Source organism: Xenopus laevis, chromosome 9_10L, assembly GCF_017654675.1.
Source record: "Xenopus laevis strain J_2021 chromosome 9_10L, Xenopus_laevis_v10.1, whole genome shotgun sequence".
In the NCBI taxonomy this organism is placed as follows: domain Eukaryota; kingdom Metazoa; phylum Chordata; class Amphibia; order Anura; family Pipidae; genus Xenopus; species Xenopus laevis.
The window spans coordinates 77374145-77397149 of record NC_054387.1 but is presented as its reverse complement, the minus strand read 5'-3'; the positions used below and the strand labels follow the sequence as shown (position 1 = coordinate 77397149).

At 38.8% G+C, this 23005-nt stretch overlaps 2 protein-coding genes across 3 annotated transcripts in view; both read left to right on the top strand.

The window, feature by feature from the left end:
* Window positions 1-8663, top strand: chrna1.2.L (cholinergic receptor, nicotinic, alpha 1 (muscle), gene 2 L homeolog). The gene is given in 9 exon segments (NM_001092400.1): window positions 1-109; window positions 1922-2067; window positions 2164-2208; window positions 4318-4427; window positions 5356-5551; window positions 6173-6410; window positions 7024-7247; window positions 7460-7699; window positions 8041-8663. Coding segments are annotated over 9 exon segments (1374 nt in total). The 5' UTR covers window positions 1-66; the 3' UTR covers window positions 8173-8663.
* Window positions 8664-14342: 5679 nt separating this feature from the next.
* wipf1.L (WAS/WASL interacting protein family member 1 L homeolog) overlaps window positions 14343-23005 on the top strand; it is a 37374-nt gene continuing 28711 nt past the window's right edge. Inside the window, exon 1 of one of the 2 annotated variants that reach the window (XM_018235927.2) lies at window positions 14343-14527. The gene's annotated coding sequence lies outside the window, so the exon portion shown is untranslated. Of the gene's footprint in view, window positions 14528-14561; window positions 14703-23005 lie in introns of those variants that run through there. The other variant, XM_018235928.2, reaches the window with a different exon arrangement.

Sequence of the window (23005 nt, the reverse complement as noted above, 5' to 3'; positions counted from 1 at the left end):
CAGGCTGAAATGTCATCATTCCAAATGTGAAACCCTGTAGGCAAGATCAGAGAGAAGAGGAAGCAAATGGATTACACAGCCTCTTGCCTAATTTTCCTCTTTATTGCAGGTACATTTCCATTCTATTTTATTATCAACTATTCTGAACTGAATTCTGTATAGCATTGATTTAACACTACTGTATAACTTGAACCAGAGACCAGAAACGCCTGCTTGAGTTGCTTTACATTCAGGTAACTCCTTTATATTACTTGTGCTAGGATAAAAACACCCATACTAGTGCTATACCATTTGTCTCCTGCTGACATTACAGCAAAATGTTTGCTTGCAGCATCAGACTGAGGTGTCTGGGGACCAACAAGGCTGCAACCTCAAGGGCCCCCCTCCAGGCACCCCCCTCTCTGAGTCACAGTGAACACAGGAAGCAGGTCTGTTTATTTTCCCCGTGTCCCACTGGTCCAGTTCAACCATGTTTGCTTCCAATATTACACAAGTATCACTATGGATAGAAACAGTAAAGTTAATGGCAGACTTGACATTCAAAGTTACCTTCCTACTAGGATAAATGTAAATAGTAGGTGGTAAAATATCAAAGCATTGATAAGTAGCCCAAAGTTCTTCTTATGTGCCCTGTAATCTGGTCTGCACCTTATTGTGTACATCATATAGCAGTTTACTAAACTGTGAGCACTTGTGCAATGTTGCAGATTTTCTAGCGCACATAGACTGAATTTTATCACCTATTATCACAATATGTATATCACAATACAAAATTGTTGCCTATTTCTATTGCTGCCCAGAGAGTGGCGTTATGTGAACACCCCCCCCCCCCCACACACACACACACACACACACACACACACACACCAAAATTGTACAGTAAGTTGAAATGTGATGTGTTTTTTTTTAACATCAGCCTCTCAGGCCCCCTGTATAGAGGAAGCAAACCTAGGCCCCTCACAGCTGCAGGGTCTGTTTCCGCTACACTTACAACACTATCTGCGCTTAACATAGATTTAACCTAGTCCCAGGGGGTCGGGGAACAGGGGGCCTTGCCTGTGGGGTCTGCTTCCTCTATAGCTAATAAGAAACCCCCCTCCTCCCTCTGCTCTCTTACCGGCAAGGAAGGGGGACGTGGGTGGAGTTGGGGCAAGATGTGGGTTGGGTGGAGGCAGAATGGGAAGTGGGCAGAGGCAGGCGGGAAGTTGGCGGGAGGATAGCAATTGGAGTGCGCTGGGCCCCTCATTTTTTTGCAGGGGTCCCAGCGCACTCTAGTTGGAATAGTTGGTAAAACGTAATGCTGTATTCCTGCTATATTGGAATGGACATGCAAAGGGGAAATATACCTTCCCCAAAACGGAGGCTTGTGTAACCCCTGCCTCACCAAACTAGGCTTCCCAAGCTTAATACAGATGGGAAATCATCATTAAAACATATACCAACTTATTGCAATTGTATCTACAGCAAATAAAGTCTATATATATCACTGGAAGTACTTTGTGTGTTTGACATGAGCCAACATCTCCTAATGAGTTTCGTTAATTAGATATGTAACTGCACAAATGAAAAAATAAATTGCTGATGTGTATTATCTCTTAGTTTTTTGTGTAGCTAGTGCTAATACCTCCCCTTTATAATTGGTAAGAGAAAGTCAATAGCCCTAACTGACAGCTGCAGGTGGTAGTCAGTTAGTGGATATTTATAGTTCTCTTTAACAAATCCCAGTGGCCCTGTGCATAGATAGAATAGCACAAGTTCTCTGTATGTGCATAGCTTAATAAAGCAAAAAACACAAGCTGAAAATGGCATCACAGTGTGATGAAGAACTGTTGTATTGGAATGTAGTTTAAACAATAACAACAACAAAAGCAAGCATTAACAGTTACAATATTGTATTGACTATGATCACTTCTCTCCATAGCTGGGACAGTATTCGGTACTGACCATGAAACTCGCCTTATTGGAGATCTGTTTGCAAACTACAACAAAGTGGTTCGTCCTGTAGAAACATATAAGGATCAAGTAGTGGTAACTGTTGGACTTCAGCTCATCCAGCTCATCAACGTGGTAAGGAGTTGTTTAAATTAAGCAATGTAATAATAATTGTACAGTGTAACAGAGTGATTATTTTTGGAACTAAATCTTTATTTGTTATGTTTCAAGGATGAAGTGAACCAAATTGTTTCAACAAATATCCGCCTAAAACAGGTTTGTTTTCAATACTTCCTTGTTTACTCAATAACAGCTAACATATATATATATATATGTAGTCCCACAGTACCAGCACTCCGATCTTTAAACAGGTTCGTGGTGCACGATCAAATACAGGATATATAGAACAAGAAGGATCAGCACTCACTGTATTGATGTGAAGAAAAGTTTTGCGTTTATTGATTTACAACATAATCCGACGTTTCGGTCCCACCTGGGGACCTTTCTCAAGGATACTGTGTAACTGTGAGGTATATATATATATAATTACATATATTTAAATAAAGATAAATATATGTGTATGTGTGTTTCTTGTGGGAATTCACTCGAATGGCAGAAGTGGCAGGAAGAGGCAATGTCATTTATCAACACTGGGCAAATTTGCCCATGGGTATCAACCTATGGCACCCAATCAAGTTGCTGCATTCATTGTTCTACCTGCAGCTAATCACTGATTGGTTACTATAGGTAACTACCCACGGGCAAATTTGTGTTGATAAATGAGTCTCAGTGACACCAGATGTCATTTTCAAGCAGGTATACGCCTGTGTTTAATTCACTGCAGGGCTTTTTACAGACAGGGCCTTTTTCAATTTACACAACAAAGGAAAATTAAGTTCATTCTTCTGACATCACAGCAGACTGGTCCAGTGGGTGCCTAAATACCTCAAAAACCTGCCCCTCGGCGACTGCTCTCCACTTGCCGTATCCATAGAGCATTCTACAATTTATAATCCTTCTCTTCCTGAGTCTTCCCAGCTACTGTGTCACAATGCCTACATAAAGGATTATAGTTTCAATGCACAATATATAAAGATCTAAAATCTTAAAGGTATACTGTCATGGGAAAACATGTTTTTTTCAAAACACATCAGGTAATAGTGCTACTCCAGCAGACTTCTGCACTGAAATCCAATTCTCAAAAGAGCAAACAGATTTTTTTATATTAAATTTTGAAATATTACATGGGGCTAGACATATTGTCAGATTTCCAGCTGCCCCAGTCATGTGACTTCTGCCTGCACTTTAGGATGGAATTACTTTCTGGCAGGCTGTTATTTCTCCTACTTAGGGTTAACTATAGCAGCTGAATCAGTAACTGAATCAGTCTCAGCGGGACTTGGCTTTTACTGTTGAGTGTTGTTTTTAGATCTTCCAGGGAGCTGTTATCTTGTGTTAGAGAGCTGCTATCTGGTTACTTTCCCATTGTTCTTCATTGTTAGGCTGCTGGGGGGGTGATATCACTCCAATTTGCAGTACAGCAGTAAAGAGTGATTAAGTTTATCTGAGCACAAGTCACACGACTGGGGGCAGCTGAGAAACTGACAATATGTCTAGCCCCATGTCAGATTTCAAAATTGAATATAAAAAAATCTGCTCTTTTGAAAAATGGATTTCAGTGCAGAATTCTGCTGGAGCAGCACTATTAACTGATGCGTTTTGAAAAAAACATGTTTTCCCATGACAGTATCCCTTTAAGAAAATGTATTATTTTTCCAGATTATTTAAGACTTTTCTTGGTTCCTTATTCAAAGATCTCCAAAATAAACCACAGTGATAAATTAGTGCAGTGTTTCCCTTCAGCATGCCACTTTGGTACAGCTAAAAAGACATTTATTAATAAAGATGCTAAGTTGGTCTTTTATCTGCAAGACAGTGTTTGGTACCTGGAATAACTAACTTGTCAATGATCAAAAATTAATAATTCCCTGGTGGTCATTTACTATACTTAATCTACAGACTGAAATGGATGGGAATAAGAACCGGTTTATTAAAATTCATATTGGGTATTCCTCAGTGGTATATCTTTGAATCACAATTGTGACCACATGTGGGACCAGGCCCCCAACACGACCACAGAGTCTGCTTCCTCTGTAGCTACACCACTGGTGTTCCTAAAGCACAGTTGCAAAGAACTGTTAAGACCATATTTATCAAAGCAGATGAATTTGTCGGTCAGCAGAATTTGTTCAACTGTCAAACACCAGTCTGCTCTGTAGCATTTTAAAACTCAGTAACAGCACTGAACCCTAATTACCGGTATTTAATTATTTAATCATTCTTATCTGTTTTTATCTGTAATTCTTTGCTGTTGTTGTTTATAAGCAATGGGTTGATGTTAACCTCAAGTGGGACCCAGCAAAATATGGCGGTGTAAAGAAAATTCGAATTCCTTCCAGTGACGTTTGGAGTCCAGATTTGGTTCTTTATAACAAGTAAGATATTTTCTCCAATTTGCATATAATTAGATTAGAATGAAAATGAGGATGTCCTGTATCAGCAGAATATATATATATATATATATATATATATATATATATATATATATATATATATATATATATATATATATATATGTTTGGCTACATTTGGCTGAATGAGCATAAGGGAGAAGCCAATGTGTTCTATCCTACCCATTGCTAATACATTGTCATGGCTTTTTGAATGATGGGTAATATTAAAATGTATCAGCATTTATTTTATATTTCCTGTACATGAGAGGGATAGCCAATCACAGCCCTGCAGTCACACAAGCAAAGACAGGCTTCGGTTCAGATGAGCCTAGCTGCTGATTGGTTCCTATCCTCAGGGGCGATCCTGGCCACTCTGCCACCTGAGGCAACAGCAGTTGCTGCTACCCCTCTCCCCCGTCCACTTACCTTTTTGCGCCTGAGGGGGTCCAAGAGGGCGGCAGAGAGGGCCAGTACACTAGTGCAGAGAGCCTAACTGCGCTCTCTGCGCTAGAAGAGCTGAATTTTCAGTTTGAAAAACGGAAATTCGGCTCTTAAAGTACCAGGAGGGCATTTTTGCTGCCCCTGGTGCCTAGTGGGGCACTGCTGCCTGAGGCGACAGCCTCAACTCGCCTCATTTGAGAAGCACCCCTGCCTAGCCTACAGTGCAATGTGCTGAGTACCACCAGCTCCCCTGCAATACCTGAAAAAGGTGGCAGCAAGTAGTGGAAAAGCTGGGTGTATCTAGTAGGGTTTTCAATAAATCAGCCAAAACACTACTTTTTTAAGCACATTTCTTCTATATTTTAAAGAGTATAATGCACTGGCACGTTATTGTTTAATAAAATCTTTATTTTTATTTATTTATTTTAAATAATGAAACTTTATCTAATACTGCATCAATTTCCTTTAGTGCAGATGGTGACTTTGCTATTTCCAAGGACACTAAAATCCTTCTGGAATACACTGGAAAGATTACATGGACACCCCCAGCAATTTTCAAAAGCTACTGTGAAATCATAGTCACATACTTTCCGTTTGATCAGCAGAATTGCAGCATGAAGTTTGGCACTTGGACTTATGATGGGAGCTTAGTAGTTATAAATCCAGTAAGTAATCATTCTAAGGCTTATTGTTACCAAAGTGTGCTATTCATGAACAAATGTTCTTTGTGGCCAGACTACACCTAACCTCATAATAAATTTAGAGATATATGAAAACATATTTGTATCAACTATCACCATTCAGTAGCCTCTGCCTTACAGGCATGATTTGTACAACTGTTGTGTTTTAGACTACTTTTGCTCTATATAAACATCTTCTGAAACTTTACCGCTAAATGAATGTTTCTTTTCCATGTCACCCCCACCTTGGGCTTAAGCTTGAGCTGGGTTCTCAGTTTTGTACTAATTCATGCAAACTCTGAGCAGTAGAGGGGGATGAAAGAAAGAAAGGAAACATAAGTCCCACTGAGCTGGTATGGACCTCCAGTTATTATGAAACTTTCAACCTCTAGGCACATAGAGTTGCCCTGTTACAAAAGTTAAAGCTCTGAGTTCTGAGATTTAGGTCAATTTTAATTGCCTCTGATATTAATCATTATGGCTAAAAGAGTGAGGGTAAGCTTGTTCTTACCCACAAAGGAGAGTTGAAATTATTTACGGAGGTTATTTCTCTACACGTTTGATCTGCCTGATCTATTTTAACATATAGCTTGTTGTTATTTTCAGGAGAGGGACCGACCAGATCTGAGCAACTTCATGGCGAGTGGAGAATGGATGATGAAGGACTATCGTTGCTGGAAGCATTGGGTTTATTATACCTGTTGCCCAGATAAACCATATCTGGATATCACCTACCATTTTGTTCTACAAAGGCTTCCCCTCTATTTCATTGTCAACGTTATCATTCCTTGTCTGCTCTTCTCCTTCCTCACTGGCTTAGTATTTTACCTGCCTACTGATTCAGGTATAGTAAACTGGTAAACTAAATCTCCATATTTCATGGGATGGGTAATGGACATCTTAGGGCTCATTTACATACACAGGCGCAGTGGGCAACCTGTGTTCTTCCCCAAAGTGAATTGTATCTAAAAAACACTTTTATTAAAGGTACTTGTGTCCAAATGTGCCCTTCACACTTCAGTATAGTTGTGCTCAATGACCCTCAGACCTTCCTGCCTTCAGTTCCGAACTGGGCACTTCCACACCTATTGACGCAGAGGATCCCTGGAGCTCTGGGTTGATTGTGCCCTTAGAACCCGGGGTTGACTGTGCTCAGATTTGCACTTTGCTCACTGTGTTTGTGGACATAAATAAGCCCTAGAGTGTCCAGAAAAGGGGTTCCATGCCGAGGCAGGGACTAATAGAAATGACTGAACATTATCTGTAAAACTCAATATATAAAGACAATATGAAGGATAAAGCCACGGGTCATAATAAAGATCTTTCTCAACAACTCAATGTACAAGGGAAACAACAGTATTTGAATCATGTGGCACCTTAATGTTGTTGGATTTGTTATTCCAATCAGAATGCATTTGTACTGAATGGGAAATGTCTTCATGTTTCCTTAATTTTAGGAGAGAAAATGACTCTGAGCATTTCTGTATTACTGTCTCTGACTGTGTTCCTTCTGGTCATCGTCGAATTGATCCCATCAACGTCAAGTGCTGTCCCTTTAATTGGGAAATATATGTTATTCACCATGGTCTTTGTAATCGCTTCTATTATTATCACAGTCATTGTCATCAACACCCATCACCGCTCCCCAAGTACTCACACTATGCCTCCATGGGTGAGAAAGGTGAGGCAGTGTTCAGTTATGATCTATTTTACCGGGTTCTAAGAAAATATACACTAAACATTGAACAATGTATTTTATTTGAAAGCATGTAAAATGAATCCTCTGCCATTCTTTTGCTACTAAAAGTCGAGTAAGTGGAGCTCTATTAAGCTGTATGATTTTTTTTTTTGCTGTAATGGTTTGCTCTATATAACTATAAACTTTTGATTTAGATTTTTATAGAAACCATCCCAAACATCATGTTCTTCTCTACCATGAAACGTCCTTCACAAGAAAAACAGCCCCAGAAAACATTTGCAGAAGAGATGGACATATCAGACATTTCAGGAAAGCTCGGCCCAGCTGCAGTGACTTATCAGTCCCCGGCTCTAAAGAATCCTGATGTAAAGAGTGCCATAGAGGGCATTAAATACATTGCTGAGACCATGAAGTCAGACCAGGAATCAAATAAGGTAACTACACCTGGGAATCCTTTTCACATTCTTCTTCACTCAGCATAACTATTGTGCCAGGCTAATTCTAGTAATGTTCAAGCAGGATTGGATTTAGCGATTATTCCATATAATGCAATAGAAATTTCTGTAGGTCGGGTGAATATCACTTAGAAATGTTCCACAAGTATACAGGCAAGGTTCAGGAAATTACCATTCAAGTTCAGGGAGGGGCAAATCTGAGCATTTTGCTGTCCACTAAACTGTAAGGTACCAAATGATAGGATTCACCCTGTGTGCCATTGCCTTTATTTTCATTTTCACTTTTGGAAAGGGTTTTAAACTTTGTTTTATTCCCTCAGGCTTCGGAGGAATGGAAGTTTGTCGCTATGGTGTTGGATCATATCCTGCTCGCTGTTTTCATGACAGTCTGTGTCATAGGAACTTTAGCTGTGTTTGCTGGGCGTATCATTGAAATGAATATGCAGGAATGAACAATTTTTGTATTTCTAATGCCAAACAAGAAAGGAATAGTTTTAGCTCCACCATTGCCTATAGTTTTCCTACATCTCAAGAATAGCAAACATGTAACCCTCTAGGTTTACCAGCCCAAGCTCATGACACACTGTCCCATACTGTCTGAGAAACATATAATATTGTTATAATAATGACCCTGTTGTGCTGCTCCAAGATTATGCAGAGCAGCAAATTAGCATTTACCCCAAATCTTAACCTGCTCACTGCTCAAACTGGTTAACAGTTTCATACTGCTGTAGGTATTGGTGAGTTTGCAAGTTGTGGGCATTTTAGTTCAGCAACAGCTATCGGGCCACAGGCTGGACATTCATTATCTAGGTGCATGCAGTTCAACTATGGAGATTAATGTTCCATACAACATCAATGTGCTTTTTTTACTTTAATATTCTAAAATAACACAGCATTATGGAAATAATAGCTACAATAAATACAATATTGAAGGGAAAAATGTTTCAATTTATTTGTTTATTGATGGAATATAAGATGTACAGTACAATCACATTCATTTGCCAGTAGGGGATTAGTATTGCTGTCTTGCAACACTGGGGTCCTAGGTTCTCTTCCAACTAGAGCACTATCTGGGTGGGCTTCATAAATGGATTAAATTGTTTTGTGATAATGTGGGGTAGGGAGATTAGACTGTAACTCTGATAAGGCACAGCCTTATGGCAATTACTTTAGAGTATTGCACAGCATATCAGTACTATATACATCAATGATAAAGCTATCTGTCCATGGGCTAACATAAATAGTCTGCCTTATAGACATTAAGTATGCTCTTATTTGAAGTGATCAGCTACTGTATGCAGTAACAAATAAAAACCTGATTATGATCACATGTAAGTAATATCATGCCTACTGTGTGCATGTTAACATACACTACATACAACATTGCATGGGCAGGTTGTAAAAATTGAGTTGGTACAGCCTTAACTTTACTTAACTTTTTAAAACACTGTCACGTTATTTATCATCAGTATTACCTTATAATACATGCCTAAAAGGCTATCTTAATCATGGCTTAAGATCATGTCACTGGGGAAATGTACAATAAAAAATTACATTTATATTACATTAGTGGTGAAGTCTTAAGAGATAGAAGAGAGGAGGAAAGGTCCTGCACTGTGACACTTACAGACTAAAGGAGGAAGGGACAGTGAATAGTAAAACCATTCTTAGTGTTGGGTACACAGGATCTCAAGTACCAAGATTAAATTAGAAACCCTGCTAGAGCATCAAGACGTAGGATTTGAGTGTTTTTTTATTATTATTCCCACTGAGGGAGAGTTCTGTAGTGAGAAATTTTCATGGATGCACCCGATTGCAATAAATCACTGCAAGGATAAATTTTACCACTTGAGGGAGCCAGAGAATGCAATGTAGATCATTCCACTTGGCCACAGCCAGATGTATTTCATCTATGTTAATGATACCTTAATATTTAAGTGCAGCAAAAATCACTGTGTCCAGTTGCCCAAAATTGTTGTGGAAACCCAATGCACAATTTAAAGTAAATGTTCAGTGCAGTATGTGCTTATCCAATCTCTGGGTCAGTGGATATGCAAGGAATGGCAGAAGGAGTGGATCAGCGGGGGGTCATTTAGCAACACTGGGCAAATTTGGAAGCAATAAGCAAAGTTTCCCTAGCAATGTCTGATTCCAGTGTAATAAAATGGAGCCATAATAATCTCTGTATGTAAGTAATACCAACATGGCTGACATACGGTAGCCCTAATCAGCATTCTCATTGGGGAATTGTCTTGCATCTACAGTTGAAATTTTAGTCAACTGCTACAGTAAACTGTGCAGTGGGACAGCAATATGGTTGGGTTTAGAATATAGGGATGTTATAAATCACAGAGGAGTCCCATAACCATATAATAGCACAAGGCCGAATGGCAAGTGCTTTTATACAGGTCATGAAAACCCAGAGGTGCCTTATAATATCCTCATATTTTACAACTAGGAATACATTATTTATTACAAAATACATGTTTTAGAGAGTCCTGTGAGAGAAATGACATCACTGAGAACAGAATATAACTGATTACATCACTAAGAACTGTTTATACAGTGAATAAAGTATATATATATATATATAGTGGCCCTCCAACTGCTTGGGTGATTTCAGGTAATTGGGCTGGTAGGAACAAGCTTTATTAAAGAAATGGAAGGGTTGCATATACATCTAGTATTAGACTAGACCACCAGGGAATGTGATATGAAGGAGTAGCTGTATACAATTCAGCCGCTCCAGTTTATCATCTCTCTTTAGAGAAGCTGCAAGTCCTCAAGCGTTCCCAGTAGCTAACGACATTTAGGCCTATGATTAAGGGCTTGTAAGCCTAAAAAGCATTAGGTTTTTTTGATCCTCTGCCCTTTTTTATAAAGAAGCCAATAAAGACTATTATTTAAAATGTTTCTCTGGAGTATACACTGCTGTCCATAATTTGAGTAAAATGTGATATGAAGCCCCACACGCTAGTAAGTGCCAAATTGTATAGCTGTTGTATCGGCCTATGTTACAAATAAAAAAGGGTAATTGGAAATCTCCCAACTCAAGGTCCCAAAAGGCTTGAGTCCTCTGGTAGATTCTCTGGTGGACTGACATGCCTGTCCAACACTGGCTTCACCCTTTCTCCCCCCAAAGTTTATACAATCTCAATTCACAACCTTGCATACAAACTACCAACATAGCTTTGTCATATAGTGAGTCTATAACCCTTTTGCTGCTGGGCGTCTTACATTTTGCTGTGTGTGTGTGTGTGTTACTAGTAAACACATGGTGCCTAGACAAAAAAATAAATAAAATATATAAATTCTACATCCAGAACAGCTGAAGCTGTAGAATTTACAATACGTAGCAGACAATGTTCCCTCTAATTCCTTCTTGGGAATTCCTTCTATATGCGCAAAAATTTTTTAAACCTGTGTGTGCTGTTATTAAAAACTGTGAGCTCAGGTCAGAATTAATACCAAATTTTGTGTTTTCACGCAAAATTCTTTGTGCACACCACAATTGTTGTGTGTTCTGGCCTAAAAATTTGTGTGTGCACACACAAGTACACACCTTAGAGGGAACATTGATAGCTGGGAAGATACATTTTTAATACGAAAGTTTTTCATTAAAAAAAAATGTCAGTTTGCCCGTTGTCAGGAAATGGCAACATTGTCCCAATTCATGTCAATAATGATTGCAAACAAACATTGTGCTTTCCCTACAAAAGCATATTTGGGTTTCTGGGTTGGAATGCCCGAGTATCTTTCCTTGGTACCTTCCAACTAACAAGTTATTGAAGGTGTTAGCAGAACTTGCTCTATTTTTGTATGTACATCTTATTCTAATTCTCGCACTCTCTGCAAAACCATTTCCTTATTTCCTCTCTGGTTTCCTGTTATCTTTAGTGTCGTTTGGTCAGAGCAGCCCCCATCAGGCTTGTGAAACCCAATGTGTGCACTCAGACACAGGAATTAGCAATAACAAGATAAACAGGTCTTAAAATATAACCGAGGGTACTCTTGCCAGAGCTGAAATGTGATTCTAATCGGGTTGTGCTGTATTTGAAAAGTCCATCATCATTCAAAGCTCAAAGAAACCACAATCCATCACCTGAACCAATCAATTTACTAATATATATATTAAATACACTGTGCTGTTTAAACCATCTAAGTAGGTAGCATAAGTAAAGGAACAGTTCAATGTAAAAATAAAACTGGGTAAATAGATAGGCTGTGCAAAATAAAAAAATATTTTTAATATAGTTACTTAGCTAAAAATGTAATGTATAAAGGTTGGAGTGAGCGGAGGTCTAACATAACAGAACATTTCTTCCTCCTTTCCAGCTCTCTAACCCTGAGTTAGTCAGAAACTTGAAGGGGAGTCACATGGGAGTTAAAAGCAAAAAACGTACTGAAATGTCCCATGTGGCCCCCTTCTAGTCGCTGACTGATCGACAGGTTACTTTACATAGTCTTACTATACTTTACATAGTCTAACCAGTTTTATTTTTGCACTGAACTGTTTCTTTAAAGGGGAACATCACCCAAACCATTTTTTTTACATTAGAAAAGAAATTTTAAGCAACGTTCGAATGTACATTAAGGTGGTAAAGTTATTGGCAAATGTATTTGCAACTCAAAGCAGTATTTTTATTTCCCTTTCTTGTTCATTGTGGTTACTCCTTGTTCTGACTCTAAAAACAGCAAAGAAGTCAATTTTCTCTAAATCTATTTATCAGCTATCTTCTGCTACCTTGTGACCCCACTTCCAAACCAAATCCCATTAGCAGGATGTATTACACTAAGCTATACCAGATATCGAGAGTCCAGTAAAGTTAGTTAGTGTCCTGCAGGCCCCAGTGCAAACTTAGCATTGCACCCCCAACCACCTTCCTTGCCATGGCATGTCTCCTGGCAGCATTGCTGCTGTGATGACGATTGCAAATCAGCTTTCTACAATGGCTAGCACTACCTGCACCTATTGTAAGCATATTTTCCTATTTATTATAGGTGGTCAGTTCATCCCTGTATGAACCATACTGCTGGTCTAGTGAAATTAAAAATCTGTATACAGATCCTGTGTTTAATTCACCCTCAGCACAAAAAGGAATTATCTATACATGGCTGTACAACTAGAGGTCTGCAGTTTGGATGTAGCACTCCAAGGGGTTATTAAGGCCCACCAACATGCCCAAGATTTCCACAGATATATTCTTATTACTGCATTGTTATTGCATTGTTATATAATTATCTGCAGCCCACCCCAATAGATAAAATAGCTGCTAACTTGCCCTACAGTTGGGCTGTATTCAGGTTCGAACCCAGGACCACTGTCTGTTTGGGATCTGCAGGCCCTCCTGATTGTTTAACAGTGACTTCAAGAGGGAGCAGCGGAGTGGGAAGTACATGGTGAGATAGGGATACATGGTAGGATGGAGGAGTGGAAATTTGAGACAGGGTACGGGGATGGTGGTGGCTTAAGTAGAGACCAAGACACCCCAGTCTGACAACGACCATATTGCTCCAGCACAAAGAACTGCTACTGAATTACTGGTGTGGATCAAAAATGCCATAGATTGTTACAATCAGTAGTCATTAATCCAGATGGCAAGAATTAGTGCCCCCTGTAAGGGGTTTTGTTTGCTTTCCTCTGGGTCAGTTTGTAAAAATGTTTAAAAGGGTTCAACTTAATAGGCTTGTTTGTGTCGTTCATCACCCCATCCCCTCCCTTTTATTCAATCAAATTTTCATCATCAGGACCAGAGCAATGGGGATTGGCGCACAGGAAATTTTTAAAACTATCTTATCTCCTGCACCTCCCCAGTGTTTCTGAACTAATGTGGGTGTGGTTAAGCAGCATGCTGTCCCCTAAAATCCTGCCGCCCTAGGCCCGGGCCTTGGTGGCCTCTCCACAAATCCAGGCCTGTATGTGATAGAATGTCCTGTTCCCAACAACTTTTCAGTTGGTCTTTTCATAATATTTACATTGTCTTCTTTTGCCTCTTTCCAGCATTCATATGGAGGGGTGGGGGAATCATTGAATTTGTGAAGCTATTGCTCTCTGTCAATTTTCTTTTTATTATTACTTTGAATTAGCTTTATTTCAGTTCAGGCCCTTTCCTTATCTTTTAGCTTCTCATTTATAATACTGACTGGTTGTTAGAATAAATAGGGCCCCTAGCAACCATATAGCCGCTGAGATTCCATGCTGTAAATCATGTAAAAAAAATCTAAATAAAATACTACATTTAACAATATAATATTTGCAAACGAGCTGCTTTGTTTAAATGTTTCCATTTTTTTTTTTTGCAAAGTATATAATCATTTGTATATGTAACCATTCAGACAGAAAGAGAAAGATGTGTATTTATGACAATAAGCAGCATTGCTGTAGGTCACACCAGGTCAGTATGTTGCGACTGCATGAAATTGCCTTTGCCCTCAAATACATTACAGCGGGACTAGATACTGCAGTAAATATCACATGGAATGAATATAAAGGCAACCATCATTCACTAATACGCTGCCGTGTGCCGTGTGTAGCAGTAGTAGCAGGAGCAACAGCCTGGTGCTACAATAATCGCAGAGAAGCTGATGGAGCGAGCTCCGGCCACATGTGGGAACTGTTGCATCACATCAATGTTTCCGGACTGAGGGGAAGTCAGGATTTTTTTTTCTTTGCACAACTACAGGGGAGTCTGGAGAAGAAGTCATAGCGGCCGGTGCCCGGTATCATCTGGACGCAACATCTGGGAGAAGAGAAGCGCAGCGTCTGGACGCGTTGGGAAGCGCCTGTCTCTACAGCAGCAGCCAGTAAGTGACACCGAGGCACTCAGGGACTACTGGGTGTGGCTTGGGGATGGGAACAGCAACATAATTATCCTGCTGCTGCTGCTGCTTTATACATCTGCCATGCAGCTCCATCCCAACTGCCATGTCATCTAGTGCTGCGCTGCCAGCCTGGGAGATCCTTACTGTGTGCCTGCAGGTATTTGCCACTTTTCTCCCTTGAGGACTGGCAGCTTTGCTTCTGCTTCAGTTCATGGCTAACTACTCCCACTGCTGCCTGTGTCTGGACACTTATTAACCCACTCATTACTTCATAATTCTCTGACTTTAGTTGCTTTTCGATTTATGTGATCTGAAACTTGTGCAGGATTTTCTTTAACTCCGTCAGCAGCCTTGTTTGGGAATTGGGGAATGCTGGCAATGTGTAGATTGGAAAGAATTAGGACCCTGTGCTGCTGGAAGTCTAAGGATGGGAGGGGGTATTTTGTATAGGTAGAGCTTATGCAGCAGCTGATGGAAACCACTGGCCATCTTACATGACACTGTTAAAGAGATACTGACATCAGAAAATAAAAATTTTTATTATCTGTCATAACATTGTGAGTGCTATTTATAATTTTGCCATAAAAGTATTTGCCTGATGCTTTTACATAACCTTTCTTACCCCCCTTTTTCCCTATGAGGGGGCTGCCATATTTGTGCAGCAGAAGTCTGTTAGCATTAGAAACTCTAACTGACAGGTAGAGAAGGGACAGTCAGGTTGGTAAAAAACTCAGGTTTAGGAACTTCAAATAACAATTACTTACAAAAGCAGAAGTATCAGCGAAAAATGATCATCATGACCTATAGGTAACGTTTAATGTAGATTAATATTTTGAAAATAACTTTTTTTTTTTCAATAGTTTTAATTAATTTTGTAGCATGTTATACACTTCCTGGATTTTCTCATCCAGTTACTAGTACATTAGTCAGTGGTCTTGTAGTACATGCATTGTATAGAAAAAGAAATAAAGTAAGTAGAAAAGAAATGTAACATGGTAATACGTTTGTATTCAGCGAATATTGGGATTAAATACAAATTCAACAGGCTAATATTGTTTACCTTAAATAAGATGTCAGAAGCCTATTAGTGCGTTGACTCCTGGGGGGCGACCGTGAAGGTATTCCAGTTCTTGGGAACGTATTTTGGATATAATGATTTGTTTCTTGTACCAATGAGTTACCCCTAAAAGAACATTTTTAGTGACAGTATCACTTTAAGGCTACACCTACAATATTCTAAGAACAATTACCCTACCATCAAGCTGAAGCAAAATCCATACAGTATTTGTTTATATAGCCTAATCATTTCCCTTTGTTCAGCTATGTGTCATATAGTGTAGCTTTGACTGCATTCTGGCTCATTTTATGCAGCATGTTATATTTACATTTCTTGTTGCGTTGCTCCTTTTATTTTGCAATTTCTCTTCTCCTGAACAGACCTACTTGCGTCACAAGTAATACCGTGTAATATAGCAGAGTCTTCCCTAGTAACTTCCACTGTCTGGTCCTATCAGAGCCTCTGTACAGTATAGCTTCCTTGCTGATATTTGACTATAGATACAAGTCATATGACTGCATGAAATCAAACTTCTTCCAGAAAACAATGACGTTGCGTGGAATTTGTAACAGTAAACAGAGAAACATTTGGAAATGTACCCGTGAAACAATATGATGGAATATTTGATTTGGATTGGGTTGTGGGATATTAAGGAATGAATAGGCACTTGGTAAAGGGACACTTTTATCATGTATTTATGCCTCAAAACATACAGCAGTTTTGGATAAACAGATTTACTTAAACTTAGGAATAATTTTAATTGCTTGTGTTTTTAGGTAAGTGTAATTTAAAGGGGTTGTTCACCTTTAAATGTACGTTTAGTATGATGTAGAGATGGATGTTCTGAGAACATCTGCAGTTGGTTATAATTTTTCATTATGTGTGGTTTTTGAGTTATTTAGCTTTTTATTCAGCAGCTGTACATTTTGCAATTTTATCCATCCAGTTGCTAGGGTCAAAATTATCCTAGCAACCATGCATGACTTGAATAAAAGACTGGAATATGAAAAAGAGAGGGTCTGAATAGAAAGATGAGTTTTAAAAAGAAGCAACTACTATAAATGCGTAGTCTTACAGAGCATTTGTCCTGTAGATGGGGTCAGTGGCCCCCGATTTGAAAGCTGGAAAGAGTCAGAAGAAAAGGGCAAATAATTCAAAAACTATACAAAATAAATAATGAAGACCAATTGCTTAGAATTAGCCATTCTATAACATACTAAAAATGTAATTAAAAGGTGAATCATCCCTTCAATAGTTGTGTTCTATAACTATAATCTATTTTATAAGTCATATAGTTTACAGGCGATTAAAAGTTTTTAAAAGAGTACTTCTATTGTGTATATTCATTTAAAGAGAAGTGTAACCTAGTCGTGCCCATGGGACCCTCTTAGATCCAGTACAGGTTGTAGAGGTAGTTGCATCCCTGCTATTAGAGCTAAATATGAACACTAGAGCCCTGTAATAAAAACCCAGTGCAGAGAGTGGAAGGGAGGCGAAAGCCTTTTCCCTAGCCTGCTGGCAGTGGAGGCACATCCTGGCAATGGACTTATTGACACTTGTTAAAATTTATCTTATGGACCCCAGAGAACTTGACTTGGGCCACATTACACTGATCTTGGACTGCGGAGAAACACACTGCTTCTCGTCTGCTGTGCTGCCTGCACCTGGAATCATTACCTCCGCTCAGCTGCAGACGCAACGGATTTCAGCACCAAAACGTGAGATTTTGCATTTTGCGCCAAAATCCGCCGCACCTGCCTGCACCCAAGCAGAGGTAATGATTTGAGGTGCAGAAAGCTCAGCAGAAGAGGAGCAGCAGGGCAGTGTGTGGCCCTAGCCTTCGTGCTCATTCCCTAAGCACTTGTGCCCAGAGTCGTTGCTGCACTGCCTGCCGTAGGTGCAGGTAAACCTGAATAAGACTGGAAGTCCAGCCTGATGTTTAAACTGAGATTTGGAAACTTCTGTCCTGAATATTCATAGAAATACATACAATTGATGCATGAATGTGCTTCTACAGGAAATATTTATACTTCCAACTGGTTATTATCATTATCTATCCAACTGTGCTAAGAAAACCTATAAAATGTTATCTGACTGCCGAGCTGTATAGAACACAAACAGCACTTGCAATTAAATAAACAACTTCCCCTTTATGGAGGAATGTTGACCTTGGCAGCGAGTGGAAATGCATATGGAGCAGGGATAACATCTGTGCCGTAAACCTTCCCTGCACACAGGTCCCATGAACTGCAAGCAGAACAGGGTTTGTACTGCTGGGCACTGCTTTTGGAATTCTTTGTTTTTTACCCAGAATGCAGCTTTTCCCCCACAATTCCAGCATCATTGCTGCTGCATGGGGAGGGGGGTTGCAATTACATTTAAAATTGTGTTAGGTGGGAGACATTTTACAATCCATCATCTATATACAATTAATCCTAAACAGTTTTTTAGGTTTTGGTGTAGTTATTTGGTAAATGTATTAAAGGCAGCATCTGGCGATCCTTTTTCTACTCTCTACACAACTGTTTCTAACAAATGGAACAATGTAGCAGAAGACAGCTGCTTTACAAACTTAAAGTAATAGTAACACCAAAAAAATGAAAGTGTCTTAAAGTAATGAAAATGTGTACTGTTGTTCTGCACTGGTAAAACTGCCTTTTTTGCTTTAAAAACTCTATTATAGTTTATAAAAACAAGCAAAGCCATTTTAGACCCAGGGCCGGATTTACATAGTGGGCGCCACTAGGCCCACTACCGTTCGTCACTCCTGTCGCCTCCAGGGGGACAGGAGCAATGGGGATTGGCGCACGGGAAATTAAAAAAATTATTGTCTCTCCAGCGCATCCCCAGTGTTTTTGAACAAATGTGGGTGTGGTTGGGCAGCATGCCACTCCCCTAAAATCCTGCCGCCCTAGGCCCGGGCCTAGGTGGCCTTTCCACAAATCGGGGCCTCTTTAGACCTGAAACAGGAGAAAAGGCACAGGATACACAGCAGATTATAGACAAGCTGTATAGTATTCAATGGGATCCAGTTTTATATAAACTATAGTCGTATTTCTGAAGCAAGCGTCATTCATTTAAAACACTTTAATTTTTTGGTGTTACTGTTCCTAAGGAGAACTGACTGCTAAATTTTTTCAAAGGTCAGAACTGAGTGAGGATAAGGGTTCTTTCCTAAATTTGGACCACCATAACTTATATCTACTAAAAATAATTGTTTTGCCTCCAATAAGGATTAATTTATTTTAGTATGAATTAAGTACAAGGTATCACAGAATAAAGAAACAATTTTAAAAATTAGAATTATTTTGCTTAAAATGTGCAGATGGCTATCACATAATTCAGTGCTTTCTGGATATTGGACCAACTTTTGTGTATACAATTTTTAACTACTTAAGAACAAAGGGGGGGGGTGACCAGATGTGGGACATAAATTGGAGCTTGTACCCAAGGTGAGCCAGCTATTTGCTTATCTGTCAGTCTGTCTGTATTTATGTAGTAGGGATAAGTATAAAACAACTAGAAAGTTTAGTAGCCTTAAACTTGTCACTACTAGATACTATTGGGTGATAAGTTGGAACTTTTATTGCTAAATATTTTGCATGTTTTAAGACACAAATTTTTTAAATATTTTTTACGCATAAAAACCACAAAAAATCTCATCTTTAACCATTTTAAAGCTGCCAAGGCCATGCAGATGTCAAAGGGAGCTGTTCTTAGCAAAATGTAAAATATTTAGTTACTTCAAGGTTTTAGAGTTTTTCAAAGTTTTTTTTCGCTTGTAAACTCACAAAAAAAATTGGAGTAAACGATGATTTCGAGGTTTTTCATATTCTTATTTGTTCCCATTCTTTTTATATTCAGAAATATTAAGAAATAAGTAGACATTGACATTTTTTTAAAATGTGAGTTTAGTAAAACTACACAAATTAAAAATTTGCTAAATAGACCTCTATAAATCATTACATGGAATCTAAACTGCATCTATGGGACCAGTTTATCAAAATTCTAGTTTGCCTTTGTTTTTTTACAATTCGAGAAAAACTCCAACACAAATATACTCAAGAATATTCTTCGGAACCTTGAATAGTCGGTGTTTATTAAAAGTTTATTATAAAAGTCATTCGGAAAAAAACTCAAAAAGTAAAAGCTGGAAAGGATCAATAGAAGTCAATGATATTGTCTCTAAGAATTTTATTTATTGATTTTCCCAGTTCATTAAAAAAAACTTTTGAGTCGTTTATCCTCATTAAAATGAATGGAATAATGTTATTCTCGATGGTGCACAACTTTTTTTTTTCTGTGAAAAAACTTGTGTGGGAATATTTTGTAGCGTTCCAGAAAAAAAGTCACTCTAATTTTGTCACTTTTTCCCCCTCAACCTTGAAAATTAGTAAAAAGGCCTCCACCTATCTATCTATCAATCAATCATTTATCTATCTCTATCTATCTATTTATCTATCCATCATCTATCTATCTATCTATCCAAAATAAAATGTTCATTTCTAATACTTGGTTGAAAACCCTTTGCTGGCAATGACAGCCTGCAGTCTTGAACTCATGGACATCACCAGATTCTGGGTTTCCTCCTTTTTAATGCTCTGCCAGGCCTTTACGGCAGCGGCTTGCAGTTGCTGCTTGTTTGTGGGCCTTTCTGTCCGAAGTTTAGTCTTCAACAAGTGAAATGCAGCTCAATTGGGTTCAGATCAGGTGACTGACTAGGCTATTCAAGAATATTCCACTTCTTTGTCCAATCTAGCCTTTCTATTCTTGATGCTTACGAGTGGCTTGCACCTTGCAGTGCACCCTCTGTATTTACTTTCATGCAGTCTTCTCTTTATGGTAGACTTGAATATCGATACACCTACCTCCTGGAGAGTGCTGTTCACTTGTTTGGTTGTTGTGAAGGGGTTTCATGGACTGTTGTCTTCCATGGACGTCCAGGTCTTTTGCGTTGCTGAGTTCACAAGTGCTTTCTTTCTTTTTCAGATGTACTGAACTGTAGATTTTGCCACTCCTAATATTGTAGCAATTTCTCGGATGGGATGTTTCTGTTTTTACAGCTTAAGGATGGCTTCCACATACAAGCACCCCCCTTAAATCAACTCCAGGGCTTTTATCTGCTTTATTGATAATGACATAATGAAGTAATTGCCCACACCTGCCCATGAAATAGCCTTTGAGTCAATGGTCCAATTACTTTTGAGCCCCTAAAATGAAGTGATTGTGTTAAAAATAGGCTTTAGTTCGTCACATTTTAATGCAATCTTTTTGTTCAACCCACTGAATTAAAGCTGAAAGTCTGCAGTTCAACTGCATCTGAGTTGTTTAATTTAAAATTCATTGTGGTAATGTACAGAACCAAAATAAGAAAAAAGTTTTCTCTGTCCAAAGATGTATGGGCCTAACTCTAGATCTATCTATCTATCTATCTATCTATCTATCTATCTATCTATCTATCTATCATCTATCTATCTATCTTTTTGTCTATCTCATCTCTGCCCATCTGTTCATCACTCTATCCACTTTGAGTTCCTTGTTTCTTGGGCTCCAGGTAGTTAGGGGACCACTTAAATAGAATCTACTTTTATATGGTCATGAGATTCCTTGAAGACTAATAGCCTTATAGGGTAGGAGTTATTCCCTGCATATTACTGCTAACTGAATATCTACATCAAATAAATGGCTTAATATACAAGCTTCTTTTAACTTTTGGCCATATAAACGATCTAAATGAAATGTGTCAATACAGCCTGAAAATAATTTTTAGCTCTTTTCATTGAAACTTGAAAACAAAGTCTTTCCCTTAGAACTCCCACAGATAAACATCCTCCTTACCCACAAAACATGACAGCTACCATTGCTTATTATTGCTGATATCTAAACTAACCCTGAGAGTTCATGAGACATGATCACTCATCCTTCCTCACCCCGGTGCAGGGATTAGTGATTACATTTTTTAAATATTAATGAAATATAATGTGGAACTTCAACTTCCTCTTTTAAACATGTTAGCAAATGTGTTATCTAGGCATACGCATTCATATAGGATGCAGGAAGGGGAACAGTGACCAAAGAGAACACCAAAGTTGGTGTAGAAAAAATATAATGCTGCTTACACAAATTGGTTCAGGCTATGTTGTGCCTGCTTGCCACGAAGCACGTTAGGCTACTATGTCCTAAAAAAGAATTTTTTAACTTTATATTTATTTTTGCTAATGCATTCATTACCACCAGGTATCTTACACGTATTTGGAGTCTCGAGATTGTAGCAACCCTTGGACTGGGGTTTTAATGTGTTGAGGCCAATGGATAATTGTTTTGAAACCTTTTTCGTGACTACATATAATTTTTCTGTTCTTATGGAGCAGACACGCATGCCACTATTTAAAAACGGTAGTGTTCCTTTTATTAACTGTTAGTTAATCCTACCTCCCAACAATTTGGAAGTAAAAAGAGGGACAAAAAATTTTTTTCCGCACATAGCGCAGCAATTTTTTGACCACACCCCTTTCTGTGGCCACACCCCCTAATTACCATGTTTGTTTTACAAAATTTGGCAGGTTATGAAAGTTTGAAAATATTTCTCCTTATCTAAACTGTGTTTTTGTGTCTCAAAATTGTTACAAAGTATCTTATTTGCACCTGTTAGCTGTTCTGGGCTCTCTGCTAAAAGCCAATTAAGTGAGAAACTTTGTTTCTTTTTCTGGCTGTTCATTGCAGAGAAAAGAGGGACTTTCCAGTACAAATGAGGGACTGCGGGTTGACCTGTCAAAAGAGGGGCTGTCCCTCAGAAAAAGGGACAGTTGCGAGGTATGAGTTTATAGCAAATATGCCCTGGTATTTCAGGTACAGAAACATCTTACTGGCATTTGCCAGAATATATAGATTACCAGTCCAGGCCTGACATCAAAGCAGAGAAAATGGAGCGTGGTTTGCATTGCACCCATGATTCTGTAGCAAGCTGGTTGCACTGCAACTTCCCCTCCTGGTTCTCACACAGGAAGGAGATTGTTCATCATCGACATAAGTCATTTTACATGTGCATGCAGAAACATAGGGGTTTCTGTATATAGCAATGGATAGCTGAAGTAACTGAGTTATCCTAATCAGCAAAATATGAACAACAAATACCATAGTATCTTATATGTATAAAATAGACAAGAGGTAAGAGGTACACTTAATACACAGACACAATCTCTGGTTGTAATCCTCTGTCCCAAGAGTTTTTATAAATTACCTAAGACAGTTTCAGATATCAGTTCTCAGAGCTTGCACTCACTCTCTTGTACTTAACACCTACCAGTACCTGACTTGATTTGTACAGGTTTCCTTTTATGCATTGCAGCCTTATATGCTATATCAGGCAATTGAGGGGTATAAAATCATCCCAGCCCCAAAGC